This window comes from Alligator mississippiensis, chromosome 12 (assembly GCF_030867095.1).
Source record: "Alligator mississippiensis isolate rAllMis1 chromosome 12, rAllMis1, whole genome shotgun sequence".
Taxonomy (NCBI): Eukaryota; Metazoa; Chordata; order Crocodylia; family Alligatoridae; genus Alligator; species Alligator mississippiensis.
The window spans coordinates 10,985,742-11,000,839 of NC_081835.1; the positions used below are offsets into that span (position 1 = coordinate 10,985,742).

The window sequence follows — 15,098 nt, forward strand, 5'->3', positions numbered from 1 at the left end:
ATGACTATGTTTCATAAAAACCCTCTACATTTAAACCCATATAGTTATTTTGCTAGTTTTTCAGTCCAGCCCATGGCTTTCTAAACATCAGGTCCTAGTTTGAGAAGAAACTGCCAACACGGAAATGTTTTGCGTTTCTGTCAAGCTAAGAGTAACCAATCAAATAGAAAGTGTTCTTCCCCCCACCGATGCCATGGGCAGATTTCCTTGTTTGTTTGCCTTGTTACAAGCCTCCCTTCTGGTGCACCAACTTCTAGTCCTTGGCAGGCTCCTAAGTCCAAGACAGGGAACGGGAGGGAACTTTTCTTCCCACTGTGATAGGCAAAATGATGAAAGGACCCTGACAAATTTTGTCGGTCTTTTCCCTCTTTCGGTTTTTGCGCAGCCGCAGCCACAGCCTACAGCCTGTGTCAATGCAGAATGCCAAGAAGGCTCCTCCCCTCCGGGGACAAAGAAACAAACCTCATTGGCCATCCTTGCTATCATCACCAGGGACCGCCTTCCCCCCAAAAGCAAGGAGAGGCTCGGACAAAGTTTCTTTCTCCTAGATAAGGCCTATCTTGAAGACAATTGATGAATAATTGTAATAACATACTTCACAGACCACTTCTGAGGATTAATGAATGTTTTTCCCATGCTTTGAAGATGTAATGATCTGTCTAAATATGATTCAAGGGCCAAACTGGCCCAAATGAATCTTCAGGGGAGAGAGCAGAGCCCACATGCTGGAAGTTATATTACTAATACCAATTGGGATTTTAATTCTCCCCGAGCACTTTGTAAGCATCAAGGTCTGCTGTTCGGGAGCTTTGCAGAAAAATAAGTGTGGAAGTGCGAGGCCTTCTGGGGCACGTGGAGTTATTAGGCATGAGGCAGGGGCTGTGTCATTTAAAAAGCAAAGGGGGAGGGAAGAATCACTGGCTTGGCGTATGACTGAGTCTGGTTCTCGATGCATTTTACCCAAGTGCTGATTTGCAAATGATGGGCTGAAGGGAAACTATCTTGGGTTTCATGGGTGCATTCACAAGCCTTCATGACTTCTGTTCCACTCTTGTGTTTGTTTATTTTAATCTTTCCTTATTCACTTTGTAGCAATACTTAGCACTTGTATCTTGAAAGGACTGCTGCTTTGGGCTTGTTACATTGCTTTTTACATTTTGAGGTAACCCCCCCACCCTCCAAATCCTGATGTCAGACTATCTTGGCAAGTCATAAACAGTCTTCCAGCTGGAGTTAAACCTTTACAAATAATGCAGGAAGCCAAACCCCCCCCCCCCCCCCCCAAAAAAAACAAAACCACATTTTTTTTCTGACTGTCTTCAAACCAAATAGTCATACTTACAGGCTAGATGATATCTTTTTAAACTCAAGGAATAACTGCTCTAGTTGTGTTTTGAGTTGTAGCACTGTAGCATTTGAAGATATCAGCTACTTGCTTTGTAATGTTTTCAAACATTTTTGCTTATATGCCCCTTGCTAAATTCTTGAGCACAAAGTCAGTGATGTTAGGAGGCATTTTTTTTTTAACCCACAAATAACCCTAATGCATGCAAATTCTGTTGAAATATGGTGGGGGTGGGGGAAGCCACTGAATCTCCAGTGGTGCATTTAGGAAGCCTACATCTTAAATGTAGGGATTGGGGGGGGGGGTGTTGTTGTTTTTTTTGGTGTGTGGGGTTTTGTTTATGGGTTCTTTTTCTTTTTATTGTATGCTTCAAGTCTGCAAATGGACTTGCACAGAAAGGTCCCTGCATTGAACAGATGTTAAAGTCTAGTTGCGTGTAGCCAATGGCACAGTTAGAACCACACTTGTGCACATCTGGTTTGGAATTATTTACACGTGGACTCCATTTGGGAAATATTTCCTTCTCAGCTACCTGGCAAGTGCTGTTTTGATGCTTAAGTCATTTAAATATTTTGCTTATATGCCCCTTACTGTATTATATGCCCCCTGCCCTTATGTGCCCCTTGCTATATTGCTTAGTTTAAATATTTACATGTGAGAGACACGGTCCTTAAGTGACCCATGGGTGATACCTTATTTCACTATCAGGCACTATAAGGTGATTATATATATTTACCTTTCAGCAATAAGGTGGCTACATTTGTGTGTGGCGTAGCACAGAAGCAGCTCTACTGCCCATAGAGGCGCAATGGATGTATGTTGTGACTCTTAAATGTGGTTATTGCACCTTTCATGAGCACTACATTCTCAAACAAAAGTGAAAGCAAATGCTGGGTGAAACTGTACCTAGCAGCACAAGTGAGGATTAAGGCAGTACAGTTGACTTTTACGGAGGAATCCATACCACAGATTTAATGGCTCAGCTGTTGTAAATGTGAGGCCCTCATCATAAGCGGCATGTTGTTTGAACTGTCCGTGACAATGAGTTCCAAATTGTTACTGGGTATGAGTGCCTGCTGTTGGAAAAGAACTAATTTGTTCCTCTTTGAATGGACCGTGTGTTTACCCAGAGCCAGAGTCTGCCCCCATAATGCAGCCAAGATCCCGCTGGGTTCCTGGAAGTAGCAACACCACTTAAACAAATTAGATGCATGCACTTAAGCCTTTTTTAAGAACCAAATTCCACCACTTACATGTTAGTGCTATCGTCAGCCCGATTGCTCACTGCCACCTACTGCTGTAGGTGTTCAATTTGCCACCACCGGGCATGATGATGCTGAGGTTGTCCCCTAGCTGGTAAGCTAACTAGAGCCCTCCTCTGGCTCATATGGGCCCCCACCAAAGGACTGTGTTCAGATGCCACAAGACTCGTTTGATGAAGTGCCCTCCCTGTCTCCCAGATCCAGCCATCTGATAAGTGGCCACAACTGGGATCAAAACTGTCCCCCTCCCACCATCTATTTTATTGTAAATGAAATGTAATCAGTCTGAAACATCTCCCTGGTTCAGTCTCATTCGCACCTTGTACCTCTATGGGCTGTCATGCCTACAGCCAGCATGGTAACCGGCTCCTTGAAGGCTACTAAGGCAGCTCAGGGGACAAGCAGCATCATATACTGCCTTTCATCCTACAGAAGTTATGTACTGGCAACTCACCCTGACATATGTGCTAAGCTGCTACCCACGTGAATGAATATGGCACAATCACATCCTGGAAGCACAACCTGTGATCTTTGAAAAGTTTGTCTAGGTTGTGTGGCAGACTGCATATGAACCTGGGTTGGCTGCACCTGAGCTGATTTCTGACATTTCTGATTTCTGACATCATTTGAAGCTGTTGTTTGACTGATTCCTGTATATTTTCATGCTTTTGAATTTGCAAGTCAATGTGGGTGCCAACTCATGACAATCAGAATGGCAGGAAAGGATCTGGGGGTTTTTTTTTGCCTGAGCCACTGCCCACACATTGCAAAGTTCATGGTTTGTGCAAACGTTTCTTATTCATTTTTGAGTTTACTATTCTTTTCCTTTCTCTTGTGTAATTTGTCATGCCCTTAAAAGTACCATTGGGCTGGCAGGAAGGAGAGCGATTACAAAATAAGACCGCACATAAAGCAGATAAAGAGAGCGTGCATAAAATGGGGGAGACATTTTTTTGTGGTGATGGCGAATCGGGTTCTTCTGTCCTTATTATACAGTTCAGGGTTGAGAGCAAGTAGGGAAAAAGATTATTTTTATTTCTGCTCTTTCCTGTTTTGTTCATCTTTCTTCCCTCCTCAATCGTCCCTTGCTTAGCCAGAGCACAAACCAAATAACGTGCGTTGAAGACAAGGTTTTTGAACACAGATTTCCAGTAGACTGAGAATTCAGCCAAAGGCGGGTCCCTGTCTCTGACTCCTCTGAAACTCTGAGCAAGATTGAATGAAAAAAAAATAGTGAGGGCAGAGCTGTAATCTGCCCAGCAAACACATTTCATGCAGATTTTATTTTTGCCAGGGTGCTGTGCAATCAATCACAGTTGACTGACACAATTAGCTGGCCAAAGCAGCAAAGTGGGTGTTCAACCATGATTTAAAGTGAAGTGGACAGCTAATGAGATACCAAAATACTGTTGCATTTGGGAGTAACAACAAAGGTGACAGTGCCTACAGCGAGAGAGAGAGAGAGACAAGAAGCCCTTGATAGGGGATTGGTGTGTGTTATGCACTAAGAATAAAAGTGACAACAATGAAACTCTTGATACCGAGGCTGAAATGACCCTGAGCATTGTGATGGGTGATAGTATCCAACAATAAATAAAGAAATCCCCTCTGATTCAGGACCTATAAACACAATGCCAACCTAACCAGACTTGACATTGTATCGGAGGGAAAAAAAGACCTATGTGAATTAATGAAACTCGCTACCTATTTGCTGTCTTTTCAGCTGTATTGCTGGGCCATCAAATACAGAGAAAAACTGGTTAGCTTCAAAAAGCAGATAACCGGTAAATGAGAGGGCAGACGGTCTGATGCAGACAGTGTGTCCTAGCTCTCTGCTGTTCCAATTAAAGAAAAAAAACCCACAGCCCTCCAGGGAAGAAGGGCAGAAGAGAAGCGTCTTTTGTGACTCTTTGACTGGCAGAAGGGATGGATGGCTGTTGATTAATGAATCCAGTTGGCTGCTCATTTTTCTGAGCAGAGTCCTCCTTGCTAGACTTTCTGCTAGAACTAGGTCTCCAAGCAGACATCATTTGTGCTCTTCAGAAATAACCAGAAGCCCAGAACTGTGTGTTTTCTTCATGCCAGCTGATGCCTACCTAACTAACCAGTGTGGTTTGAATAATCAACACTTGCAGTGACCTTCATTCATTTTTGGGGCAGGTTGGGCGGAGAGTTGGTACTAATCCTGAGTATGTAGAAGGTATGTTTGAAGCATGTAGGAGGGACTCAAGTTTCCGTGGGCTCTTTTGTAGACTTATCCATGGTTACCTGAAATGCAGGGTATAGGACTCAGGGACTTAATGGTCCCTTCCAGGCTTATGCACCTGTATCTACTGATGTGCTCTTTTCAGTGCATTTGCACTGCGTTGCCCCTCGGAGACTTGTTCTCAGTGTGGTGGTAATCTTAGGTGGTAATCATCATGCTGAGCTGACCTGACTGCTTCCTAAAAAGCATCATCCCTTGCTGCTCACATTGATCTCTGGCAGAGGCAGTGGTCTAGAAATGAGCCAGTTACTTTTGGATGCCAGAATAAGCCCCTGACATCCACGCTTCAGGCAAGGTGTATTCCTCACATTTGAGGCATGTTGTGGGTCTAAATCAGAGATCTTCTGCCAGACCCAGAGCAAGGCAGGTATGACTGCTTCTACATGCATTAACTGTGCATTATGTGGTAGTGTGACCTAGTGTGAGACTGGAATTCGCCCTTTTGGATCCACTCTGCGTACAGTGGGTGCATCTACGCAAGACATTACATTGCTGTAGTGACAAGCTGCAGCGACGTAGCGTTGGCAGGCACGAACCATGATGCCAACACTACTGCACTGTAACGATGAGCTACTGCAGTGCATGGTAGCTTGTTGCTACTGCACAGTAGGGTCCGAAACAAACTGCACACTGCTGGGACTGTGCAGTAATGGTGGTTGAGTGTCATGGAGCCAGTATTAAGTGTCCAAGTGGTAGCAGCTGCACAGTTGGGGGCATAGGTAGACGCACCCAGTGTGGGCTAAATTATTTAAAGCCAATCCAGGCAAGGAGTCTGCTGCCTGCACACACCTAGGAGGAGGGCTCCATGCAAGGCAGGGATGAGCAGCCCCCTTCCTTCTTATTAGGAGAAAATGGATTGCTACCCGGACGTGCCAGCTGCACTCCCCCAGCTCTGCCTGCCCCTCCGCCTCGCCTTGGGATGTCCTGCACAACACAGAAATGCCCTTTCTTGGCCCACCAGCACAGCTCTATGCCTAAGCAAAGCAGAATAGTTCTGCTGAAAAAAGTGTCTCATTCTGTAATGAGACCTGGCGTGTTGCTCCAATTACGATATTTTAGCATGGCAGAAGTAGCCAAGAATGCTTCATTTGACTGATTATGATGGCATCGATCTATACGATATATCTCTCCCATTCATATATTTGGCAATTACGTGAATCCACCCTCAGCTAGCATTTCAAGGTGCACTGTATACAGCGTGTCCTTACAAAAGAGAAGCTGCAACACCTTAGCAGTTTGCCAAGGGGCAGTAAGACAAGCCCTGCATACGTGCCAAGACGTATCTCTGCCTAGGTTAACTCCCTCATTTCAGTCAATGCAGTGGAGCTGATTTGAAGGGCGACAATATCATCTATTATTTTGCTCATGGAACATGATCCTAATGTCTTTAGTAGCCTCATTTTCTCTGTGAGATAATAGTGCTGCACTAGAACTACATTAATGAGGATTAGACTGCTTTCTCTGCTGGGTTTCTGGTGGCAATATTAATTTGGTATTTAAGCATAATTCACCGTGATGAGCGTGTCTTCAAATTAAAAGTGCTAACTGGAAAGTGTGTGTGGGCGGGGGAGAGGGCAGGGACAACAGCTGTCTATACACTTATGGAGAAGTTAGCCACTGACCAAATATATAGCACACACACAGACTCAGGTAAAAGAAAGGCCCTTAAACCATTTAATCAGGCAAACTATCTAGCAGTTGGAGTTGGCAGGGTGATGCACATTGTGCCTGTAAATGCAGATCATATCTACCATGTTTACAGACCCTTTAGTTTCATGTGCCTTGAGAGCCTAGGAGGAAAAGCACGTGCTTGCATATTGAGTTCAACCAGCACAGCAGCACCACTACAGCAGTGGGGGCAGTGGGCCATGGTGACCTCCCCTCCCCTCCCTTCCCTGTCCTGCCAGCTGGGGTGGGGGCCATGGCACCGTGGCTCCTTCGCCTGCAGCCGCCTCCGCCCCTGAGCCCCAGTGCAAAGTTGTGCCTGCCCCCGTCCAGGCCAGCCAATCACCGCCCACCCTCTCAGCAGGTCATGCGCAGTTGGCCCAGAGTGTTTTGGACAGACAGACAGACGGACTCAGGCTTTTATTATACTAGAATGCTTTTAGGATTTGAAAATCTTACTCGTGGACTTTGGATGTAAATGTAAAGCCCAGTGTCTGATCATCCCATGGGCATGGCTTATATACCATGCAAATGTTCATCCTTCTCTGCCTTGTGTAATTCTGCTTCACTTACACTTTCCAAGTGGGTCAGTGACCAACAGAGTCCATGGCATCAACAGGAATCTTGGCTTTCCCCCCAAACAATTGTGGGAAATCACATCGTCTCTTCATAGAAAAAAAATAATAGTACCTAACCATGTCAGTGTTATGCACTATGAGGCAATAACTCAAATGGCAAAATAGTTGCTTTCCTAAACCAAGGGTGTAGGTTCAAAGTTCAGCTTGTCCATCTGATTCACTTTGTAAGCAGGGGGCTAGGTGAGATGAGCTTTCCTATACCTTTTAGAACGACCACTTAGTACAAATTCTCTTTTTGCTTTCATTTCTATAAATTCTTTACTTCCTAAATCTGTGCAGAATCCCACTATGTTCTGTTGCAGAAGTTGCCACAGCTCAATTTGGGCAAGAGCAGGCATCACTGATCTTCATATATTATACGCGCGCGCACACAGCTTGCACAATCAATAATGTTTGTACATCGGGATCCATTTGGCTGAACATAAAGGCAGGATTATTAGCCTTATTTTACTTGGCCATATGGTGCAGACATAAATGTCTCATTAACTTCAACGGAACACTTGTGGGACTTGGGCTCCAATAGCTTTTATGACCATACTAACCTTTTTGTTCCTGTGTATTACAAATAGAGTTACTAGTAAGTGGGGAAAAATGTGCACACAGAGTAAAATATATATTGTGGCCTTGTATAGACAAGCACTACTATATTAAGGCAGAGATAAAGCTTTTCAATCAGTTTGTCCTGTAAGACCTCCAGAAGTCATATTTATTTTACAAAAAAAAATTAAAAAAAGAAACCCTAAGATTAAGGCAATCATATAACATGCTTTCTTTTCCTTTGTAATGTCTCTATGGATTAAATATAGCCTGTGATAATATCTTTAGGTATCTAGTGTTTTATCACTGATTTCATGCAGGTGGTTGACCTTTCTTATACGCTCCAATAAATCAACTAATCTTCCAGAACACTTTGGCACATGACTCATTATAGTGTAATAATTCTACCTTTCCCTTCCACCCCTACCCCCCCCCCCCGTCCTCCCCCCAAAAAAAGCCTCTTCAAGTGCCAATGGGATAGTAAAGATTATGCGACTTTAACAGAACAGTGGTGCTAAAGGCGGCTAACAGTGGTCTTCATTATCAGTGTGCGCAAAAGGACAAGGATTTAAAGCACTGACATTTTAGGCAATTTCTTCATAACCTGATAACACAATAGCTCTTTAAAAGGTTGAAATTCAATTCAGCATGGTCCACTACCTGCGTATAACCTAAAGTACCACTTCCACAGCCTCATTTCCTCATCATTGCTGGAGACAACTCTATACTGAAATATAAGGCTTGAGATGTGTCCTTTTCAGCCTCTCTGCATTGTATGTCCACGTTTTTGTGGGTATTTATGACCCCAAAGGTAATTAAGGAAGGTGTATTACTGGAAAATATCCCACAGTGAAGAACACTGCTGCTGTTTGCCATCATACATAAATCATATAGCGCTTAACAGCATCTTTATTATTTTCTTGGAGGTCACTGGAAAAATATAGGGTCTTGCCAAAAATGAGTAGCATCTGTGCCTAAACTCATCTTGACTCAAGCACTTGCTAAGCCAGTCACTGTTGACTTGTTCCCGAGTATCTTGTACGCCCCTCAGTTGAAGATGGGCATGGCTTGTCAGCGCTGTGTAGTTTCAAACCACTGGAACAGCCTGAAAGCAATCGATTCCAGTCTGCACCACAACCGTGGCCCCACCAGCACTACTGGAAAAGGAAAGTCTTTCAGCTCTTTGTAAATGGGATGTCCCAGCACTGACCTATCTCCTACTGCTCCCTAAGGAGGGGAGAGGATGGGAGCTACTCCCAACTATAGCCCCCTTGGCTGGAAAGCATGTCGCTGCATGCAGCCACAGCAATACAACAGGGGCTGTGGCTGTGTGCGGCACCTTGTAGCACTTGACATTAGCCCAATACTACACTTGGAAACATTCCCAATATTAACGCCAGTGCTGCCATAAGCCATTAATGCTGAAGATCTCCGTGAGGAACACACGGCACAAGTATGCTCTTGGGAAGGCTCCTTCCCTTCCCAGCAAAAGTCATATTGACCTTTCTTAATTGCACCAATGCCATGCAATCATTTGCCAAATATGCCCCCCATAGTTTCAGAGCATGCAACAGCTGGATGATCCTTAACATACTCATAGAGGCTCCTCTGTGTTTAAAAACAGGCAGCACAAAATGGCTAGCCCACAGTCCCTGCAGCTGGAGTTACTGCTGGCTTTTCAAGCAATGACTGTCTCATGTAACATGTGCAGCACGTTGTGGCAGCACTGCCAAGGCTTGCTATACTCACTAGGCTGCTCACCCTCCCATTAACTCGGCCTCCTAGCCTCTCTGCACCCATGGCTGCCTTGTGGGCCAGCTTCAGCAGGAGCAGGTGGTTGGAGTGAGCTGTGGGCCACGATCCCATCAGGGTGAAGTGGGGAGGGGCACTTGGCTAGCTGGGCAAAAGGTAACAACCATCCATTATTTAAGAGAGTGCAGGGGGAGCTGTGCTTCGTCCTGAACTAAACTTTGCAACTAGCCATAGTAGTAGGCATCTCCCCTCTGAGCAGTCAGGCTGCTGAGGGGACAGAAGTGTCTTTCTAATAGTCCCAATTCAAAGCTCCCAAGGGCAGTTCAGACACATCCCTGGCCAGGTGTAGATGCTTTAAGATGTCTCCCTAAGCAATTTAGGTCATTTGAACATCCCACTTGCTTTCTGCTCCCCATCACTTCCTGCACATGGAAAGACTGTTGCTGAGCTGTCTATAACACTCCTAAATGCCCTCCTCCTTCATGAATCTTTGTTTCTAATGGCAATGAGATTTTGAACATGCCTTATCTCTCTATTCATACGTGGTAAAGAGGGAATCAGGGTTTGGAATGGAAGTTAGGGAACTGACTGGATGGAGAAAAGCAAGGAAAGGCTTGGTAAAGGGCAGATGGGAGAGAAAGGTGAATTTAAGGACTGAAACAATGTCTCACTCAGACTCCCATGAGAAACACCCTGAACACAGTACAACTATTAAGTCACGGGCCTTACTGTATTTTTGTTATATGAATATTATATGAATATTTTGTTATATGAATTCCTTTAATCCTTTTGTTTACCTTTTCATCCTGGGTCCTTGGATCAGGAAGTCTCTCCTACAAACATGGAATATATGCGTTTCAGGTGGTAATCTATCTCAATAAAAAATGATACTGCAAAACCAGCCTCCACTTCCCTTCTCATCCCTGCAATCAGCAACAAATGTGATCTTTAAGCCATTGAAGTGAAACATACTGAAGGTTTTATTGTTTGCAAATGTCTGTGGGCAGTGAGACTTTTAGGAAAAGTTCTTTCAAAGGCAGACAAAAGAACAGTTAAAACAGTGTGCTATCCTAACCGCAGCTTTTAAAAAGCAGTTCTAACAACTTAGGTGAAAAACAGTAGCAGGATGAACAAATGAAATGATTCATGTACAAAAATAGTATTATTACTAAAAAAAAGAAGAAAAAAGTGGTACAGAATTTCAAAAACACTTTAGAACAAAATAGTTACATGCAACAGAAAATGTTTTATTATGGTTCAGTCTATGCACAAAATTTAAACAAATATTTGAAAACAAGCAATGTTACAGTGAAACAGATTGCAAGATCGGGGCGTGGGGGTCTGTGCTATAGCAACAATGGCTTTAAAAGAAGCAACTCAATGAATCTAAGCATAACTTATTTCCATGATGATTAATGTTTTGGTTAGTACTTAGCTCTCAGAAGTATGTGGTGTCTATATTTATCATCTGGAAAGTATTCAATACCAACTTGATAATTGTTTTTTTCCCCCCCAGAAAAGGAAGGGGGAAAATGTAAGCTTAGAAAATTTTAACCAATGTACAGAACCTTTACCAAGTTTACATCCATATAAAATACAGATTGTACCTATTGAGGATGCATACGCTTTTGGTACTTTAATAGCAATTAATTTTGAAACACACTTGCTCCAAACTTAAAAAAAAAAAGTTTGTAATGGAAAACATCACCTAGTAGGTTAGATGGCAAAGCATTAATCAACCATAAAATTAAGCTGGTGCTAAAATAACTTTCGACTGGTCTCACTTGATTGTATTAGCTTTATATTTGAATCTATATACACATATTAAACAGACCAAAAATATGCCTATTTCATGTTCAAATGTGATCAAATAATGTTAGTTTGATGTTTTACTTGAGGCCAATACGTATCTAGCCGAAAATAAAAACACCCGTGAGATTTGGTGTTTGCTGAAGACAACGCTCATTTTGAAAATACCACTCATCACACTTCAGCAAATGCTTAAAAATGAAAAGCATGATTTCTCCAAAGTGCTAAGATCCATCAACCCCATTGGGCAATGGGAGCCCAATACCTTTGGTGGGTGGGAAGGTGAAGCAGGGGGGCGGAAATCAAACCACAACTTTTTACTAAGCTAGAGGAAAAAACCCAGATGTGATTCCAATAAGCATAGGACAGATAATTCACACCTATGCACTCTTTCACACTAGTGCCTATCATCATTTCCATTTTTTGAAAACTTATTCTAAAAACAAGCCAAACTGTGAATGCTTTCTTTAAGAAAATGAACCATCTTTCACTCTCTCTCTGTTCAGAATGATGCTTACACTAATATTGCTTTTCACAGGTCACTGGCAAGAGAACTGCCACGAAAAACTCAATTTGATATTACTGATGTGTAGGGGATAATAAAAATCATGATAAAAGCACAGAGGTAGGAGACTTCAAGGAACTAAACCTGAGTTACATTGTTTCTAGATATCTAGCAAAAAAGTCTCCTAACACATTGTGAAAACCTTTTTCAGCTGGAGTATAGACACCACTACATTATCACTAGTTATCTACTTGAAGATGTTTGTCCTTATTTCTTTATGGGAGTAACCTGTCAGTGCTACTAGGTATACATGGTGCAACGAAATGAAGCAATTCATAGTGTATAAATACAATCTGAAGCATTTCAGTATCATTTACTTTAACAACACAAGTAAGCACATATATAAGTTATCTATGATTCACCTTGAATGAATAAAGAGTAAGTGAAACATCCTCAAAAGATTTAAAAAAAAAGGAGAAATCTGTCATCTTCAGATTCTACCAAAGTGCATTCTGGAACGCAGCAAAAGCTGCCTCTTTTTTTGGCTCCCACTTCTGTAGCACAGACGGTATCTCATAAAATAAAAAAATAGTAATAACCTGCCTTAGATTTCTGCTTCATTTAGAAAGTTTACCCCTCCCCTCAGGAGAGAATGGCAATACACAATAAAACTGGACTTATGATATGAATGTTAAAAAAAAGAAAAGAAAAGAAAAGAACGTTGAACCCAAAGTGGCCTCCCCTTGCCAAAATACAGCTTTGTGAACATTCATCAATATTAGATGCTTCAAAAAACCTTAGGCAGGTATCCTAGGTAAATTAGCTTCCAAAGGAAACTGTGAATGTTAACATATTTAATAGTATTGACTGAAATTCATTCATGTATTATGAAAAGGAAGTGACAATGTATTTTATGTACTGGCTCAACCAGTACCTTTTAAATTAATAATTTAAAATGCAAATGATTGCTAAAGAACATGTCAAACATGCTATTTCAAATAACTGAGAAGGACTAAACAACTGATATAGGATTGCTTTAAAAAAAAAAAAAAAGGAATTTATACAGTAGTTGCTTTAGCAGCAGGTATCAGTAAGCACGTGACGTCTGCCATTTGCAGCACTGCTAATAGGAGGACGTTACCAACACAACACCAATCGGTATGAAGGTTGAGATCTTGTACTCTTTGATGCTTGTTTGGCAAAGGCTTTGAATGCAGCACAAAGGTAAACTTGAGAGTATTTCATGTGGATTCAAAACAGGGATTTTCACCAAAAGGTACTTAAGGAAGGTGTATTACTGGAAAATATCCCACAGTGAAGAACACTGCTGCTGTTTACCATCATACATAAATCATATAGTGCTTAACAGCATCTTTATTATTTCTTCCAAATCTTTTACTTTAATTCAATAGCAATGAACATCTTCAATTATACAATACAGTAAGCAAGATTCAGAGTCATCTCTTTCAGTGCCTGGCTGGCCTTCCCAGAACCACATGTACCTCCTGGTCTCTTACACTACGCTTCTCTCGCCCCAGTTGTCAAATTTTAAACGTCAACCATCAGTTCCCAACGTATCTGGACACCATAGTAACTTGTCAAGACACCACCAAATGTAATGGTGCTTCCTGTTCTGTGTCTTTCTTTTTTTTAAATTTTTTAGTTTAAGTAAGCATCGGAAGCAGCACTGAGCAGGTTCAGTTAAGAGACACTGACTGCTGCCTGTTCATTCCAAAAAGCAGGTTACAAGATTACAGGCAAAGTATTGGAGATCTGTCTTGGCCTAATTCATCCTCCATATCTGGAATCCTAGGCAGCAGAGCAGACCGGGTTAAACCCCAAAACTTCTGAGGTGACATATCCTTTTTTGTAGCTGTGAACTTCCACCCCATGTGACTGCCGCAGATTCTGCACTGGGCTATTGTCCATGCAAACCTACCAAAAGAAAGTTTTGACAGGAGTCACATAACCATTCACGGGAAAAACAAACAAACATTTTAATGAAACGGGAACATGATTAAGCAATCTGCTAAGCAGCAAATACTAGCATTAGTCTTTTTGAAAATTCAAGCCTAAAGGAGTCAAGTGCCCAATGCCCACTGTGTTTCAGTGAGACTGGAAGACTAAAAATTCAGTAATGGCTTGAAAATTTCAGTCCCAAAAGCTATTGTATCCACAGAAAGTAAAGTATTAAATATCATTTTTTAAAGGCTTTAGCAACAGTGTATTTAATCTGTATGGGTCAACAGAGGACTGATGCTTCACAAGAATAAGCTAAAGACAAGTGACGGTCACAAGGAGGTACTTCAAAGAGAGAAAACAACGGCAGAGGGAGACGGATCAAAAATGCACCTTAGTTGTACAGTCTATGATTTAGGACTCTCTCTATACAAGTGTTGAATCTGGGATTAACATCAGAAATAGCAAATATATATACTAACCTTGATGTATAGAAATTCAATACATCTTATTAGCTGTACTAACAGGCATCAACTTGTAAAGTATTTGCAATTCCTAAAGGAATTCATGATTGCCTTAAGCTGGGTATGAGCTGAAACTACTTCCTTTACCTGAATTTGCTGTGGAGGAGCCCTGCAAACTGCATTTTAACATCCAACAGCACTGTCAATTCATGAACAACTTGACCACTTTAAATCTTCTCTATCTTTCCCTTATTTGGCGGTGTACCACAGGCCATTCCTGCACCTGCATGGTTCAATACGCTATCTCCTCTGAGTGGGAGCAGCAGGGTTTGTTCCACCTGCAGACGCAGGCACGCTTCTTAAAATGCGTGGAATACAAATAGCCTCGAAATTAGACCATTATCCCAGCATGACATCATGCTCGCTTAGGAGGTAATTTTTTAAATAGTTTAGACAGAAATGAACATCTTTTATATTTTGAAAATAATTTTACCGTCTGGAACAGCAGACTTATTTCACTGTAAAGGTAAATCAACCTTTGAATGAAGAAGGGGATATTTCTATTTTTCAATTACTAAAGCAGTTATTAATCCAGTTCGAGGATTTGTAAAGCATTCTACATAAGAACAGCTGTACGTTCCTCCACATGCTTATCATCAAGGATTAGCAGAAAAGAAACATTATAACTTTTTTCTCTAGAATTTAGCCATTTATGCTACATGATTCCCCACTTAACGTGAAATGCTTTATTTGTGTTATCCAAACAAAGCTGCTCACCATGGAACTCATTATGTTGTCAGAGGGTTTATGGTGAAAGTATTTTGACAGAGAAACTCTTAGGAAATAAAGATCCATTTACTTGTTAGAGAAGCCAGATTGTGTAAACATTTTTTTTT

At 41.9% G+C, this 15,098-nt stretch overlaps 1 protein-coding gene across 2 annotated transcripts in view; it reads right to left on the bottom strand.

Moving 5' to 3' along the window:
• Window positions 1–10,421: 10,421 nt before the first annotated feature.
• CRBN (cereblon) overlaps window positions 10,422–15,098 on the bottom strand; it is a 39,876-nt gene continuing 35,199 nt past the window's right edge. For both annotated transcript variants that reach the window (XM_006263053.4, XM_006263052.4), the window contains exon 11: window positions 10,422–13,714. In XM_006263053.4, the coding sequence (XP_006263115.1) occupies window positions 13,531–13,714 (184 nt within the window). In that variant the 3' untranslated portion in view covers window positions 10,422–13,530. The remainder of the gene's footprint in view (window positions 13,715–15,098) is intronic.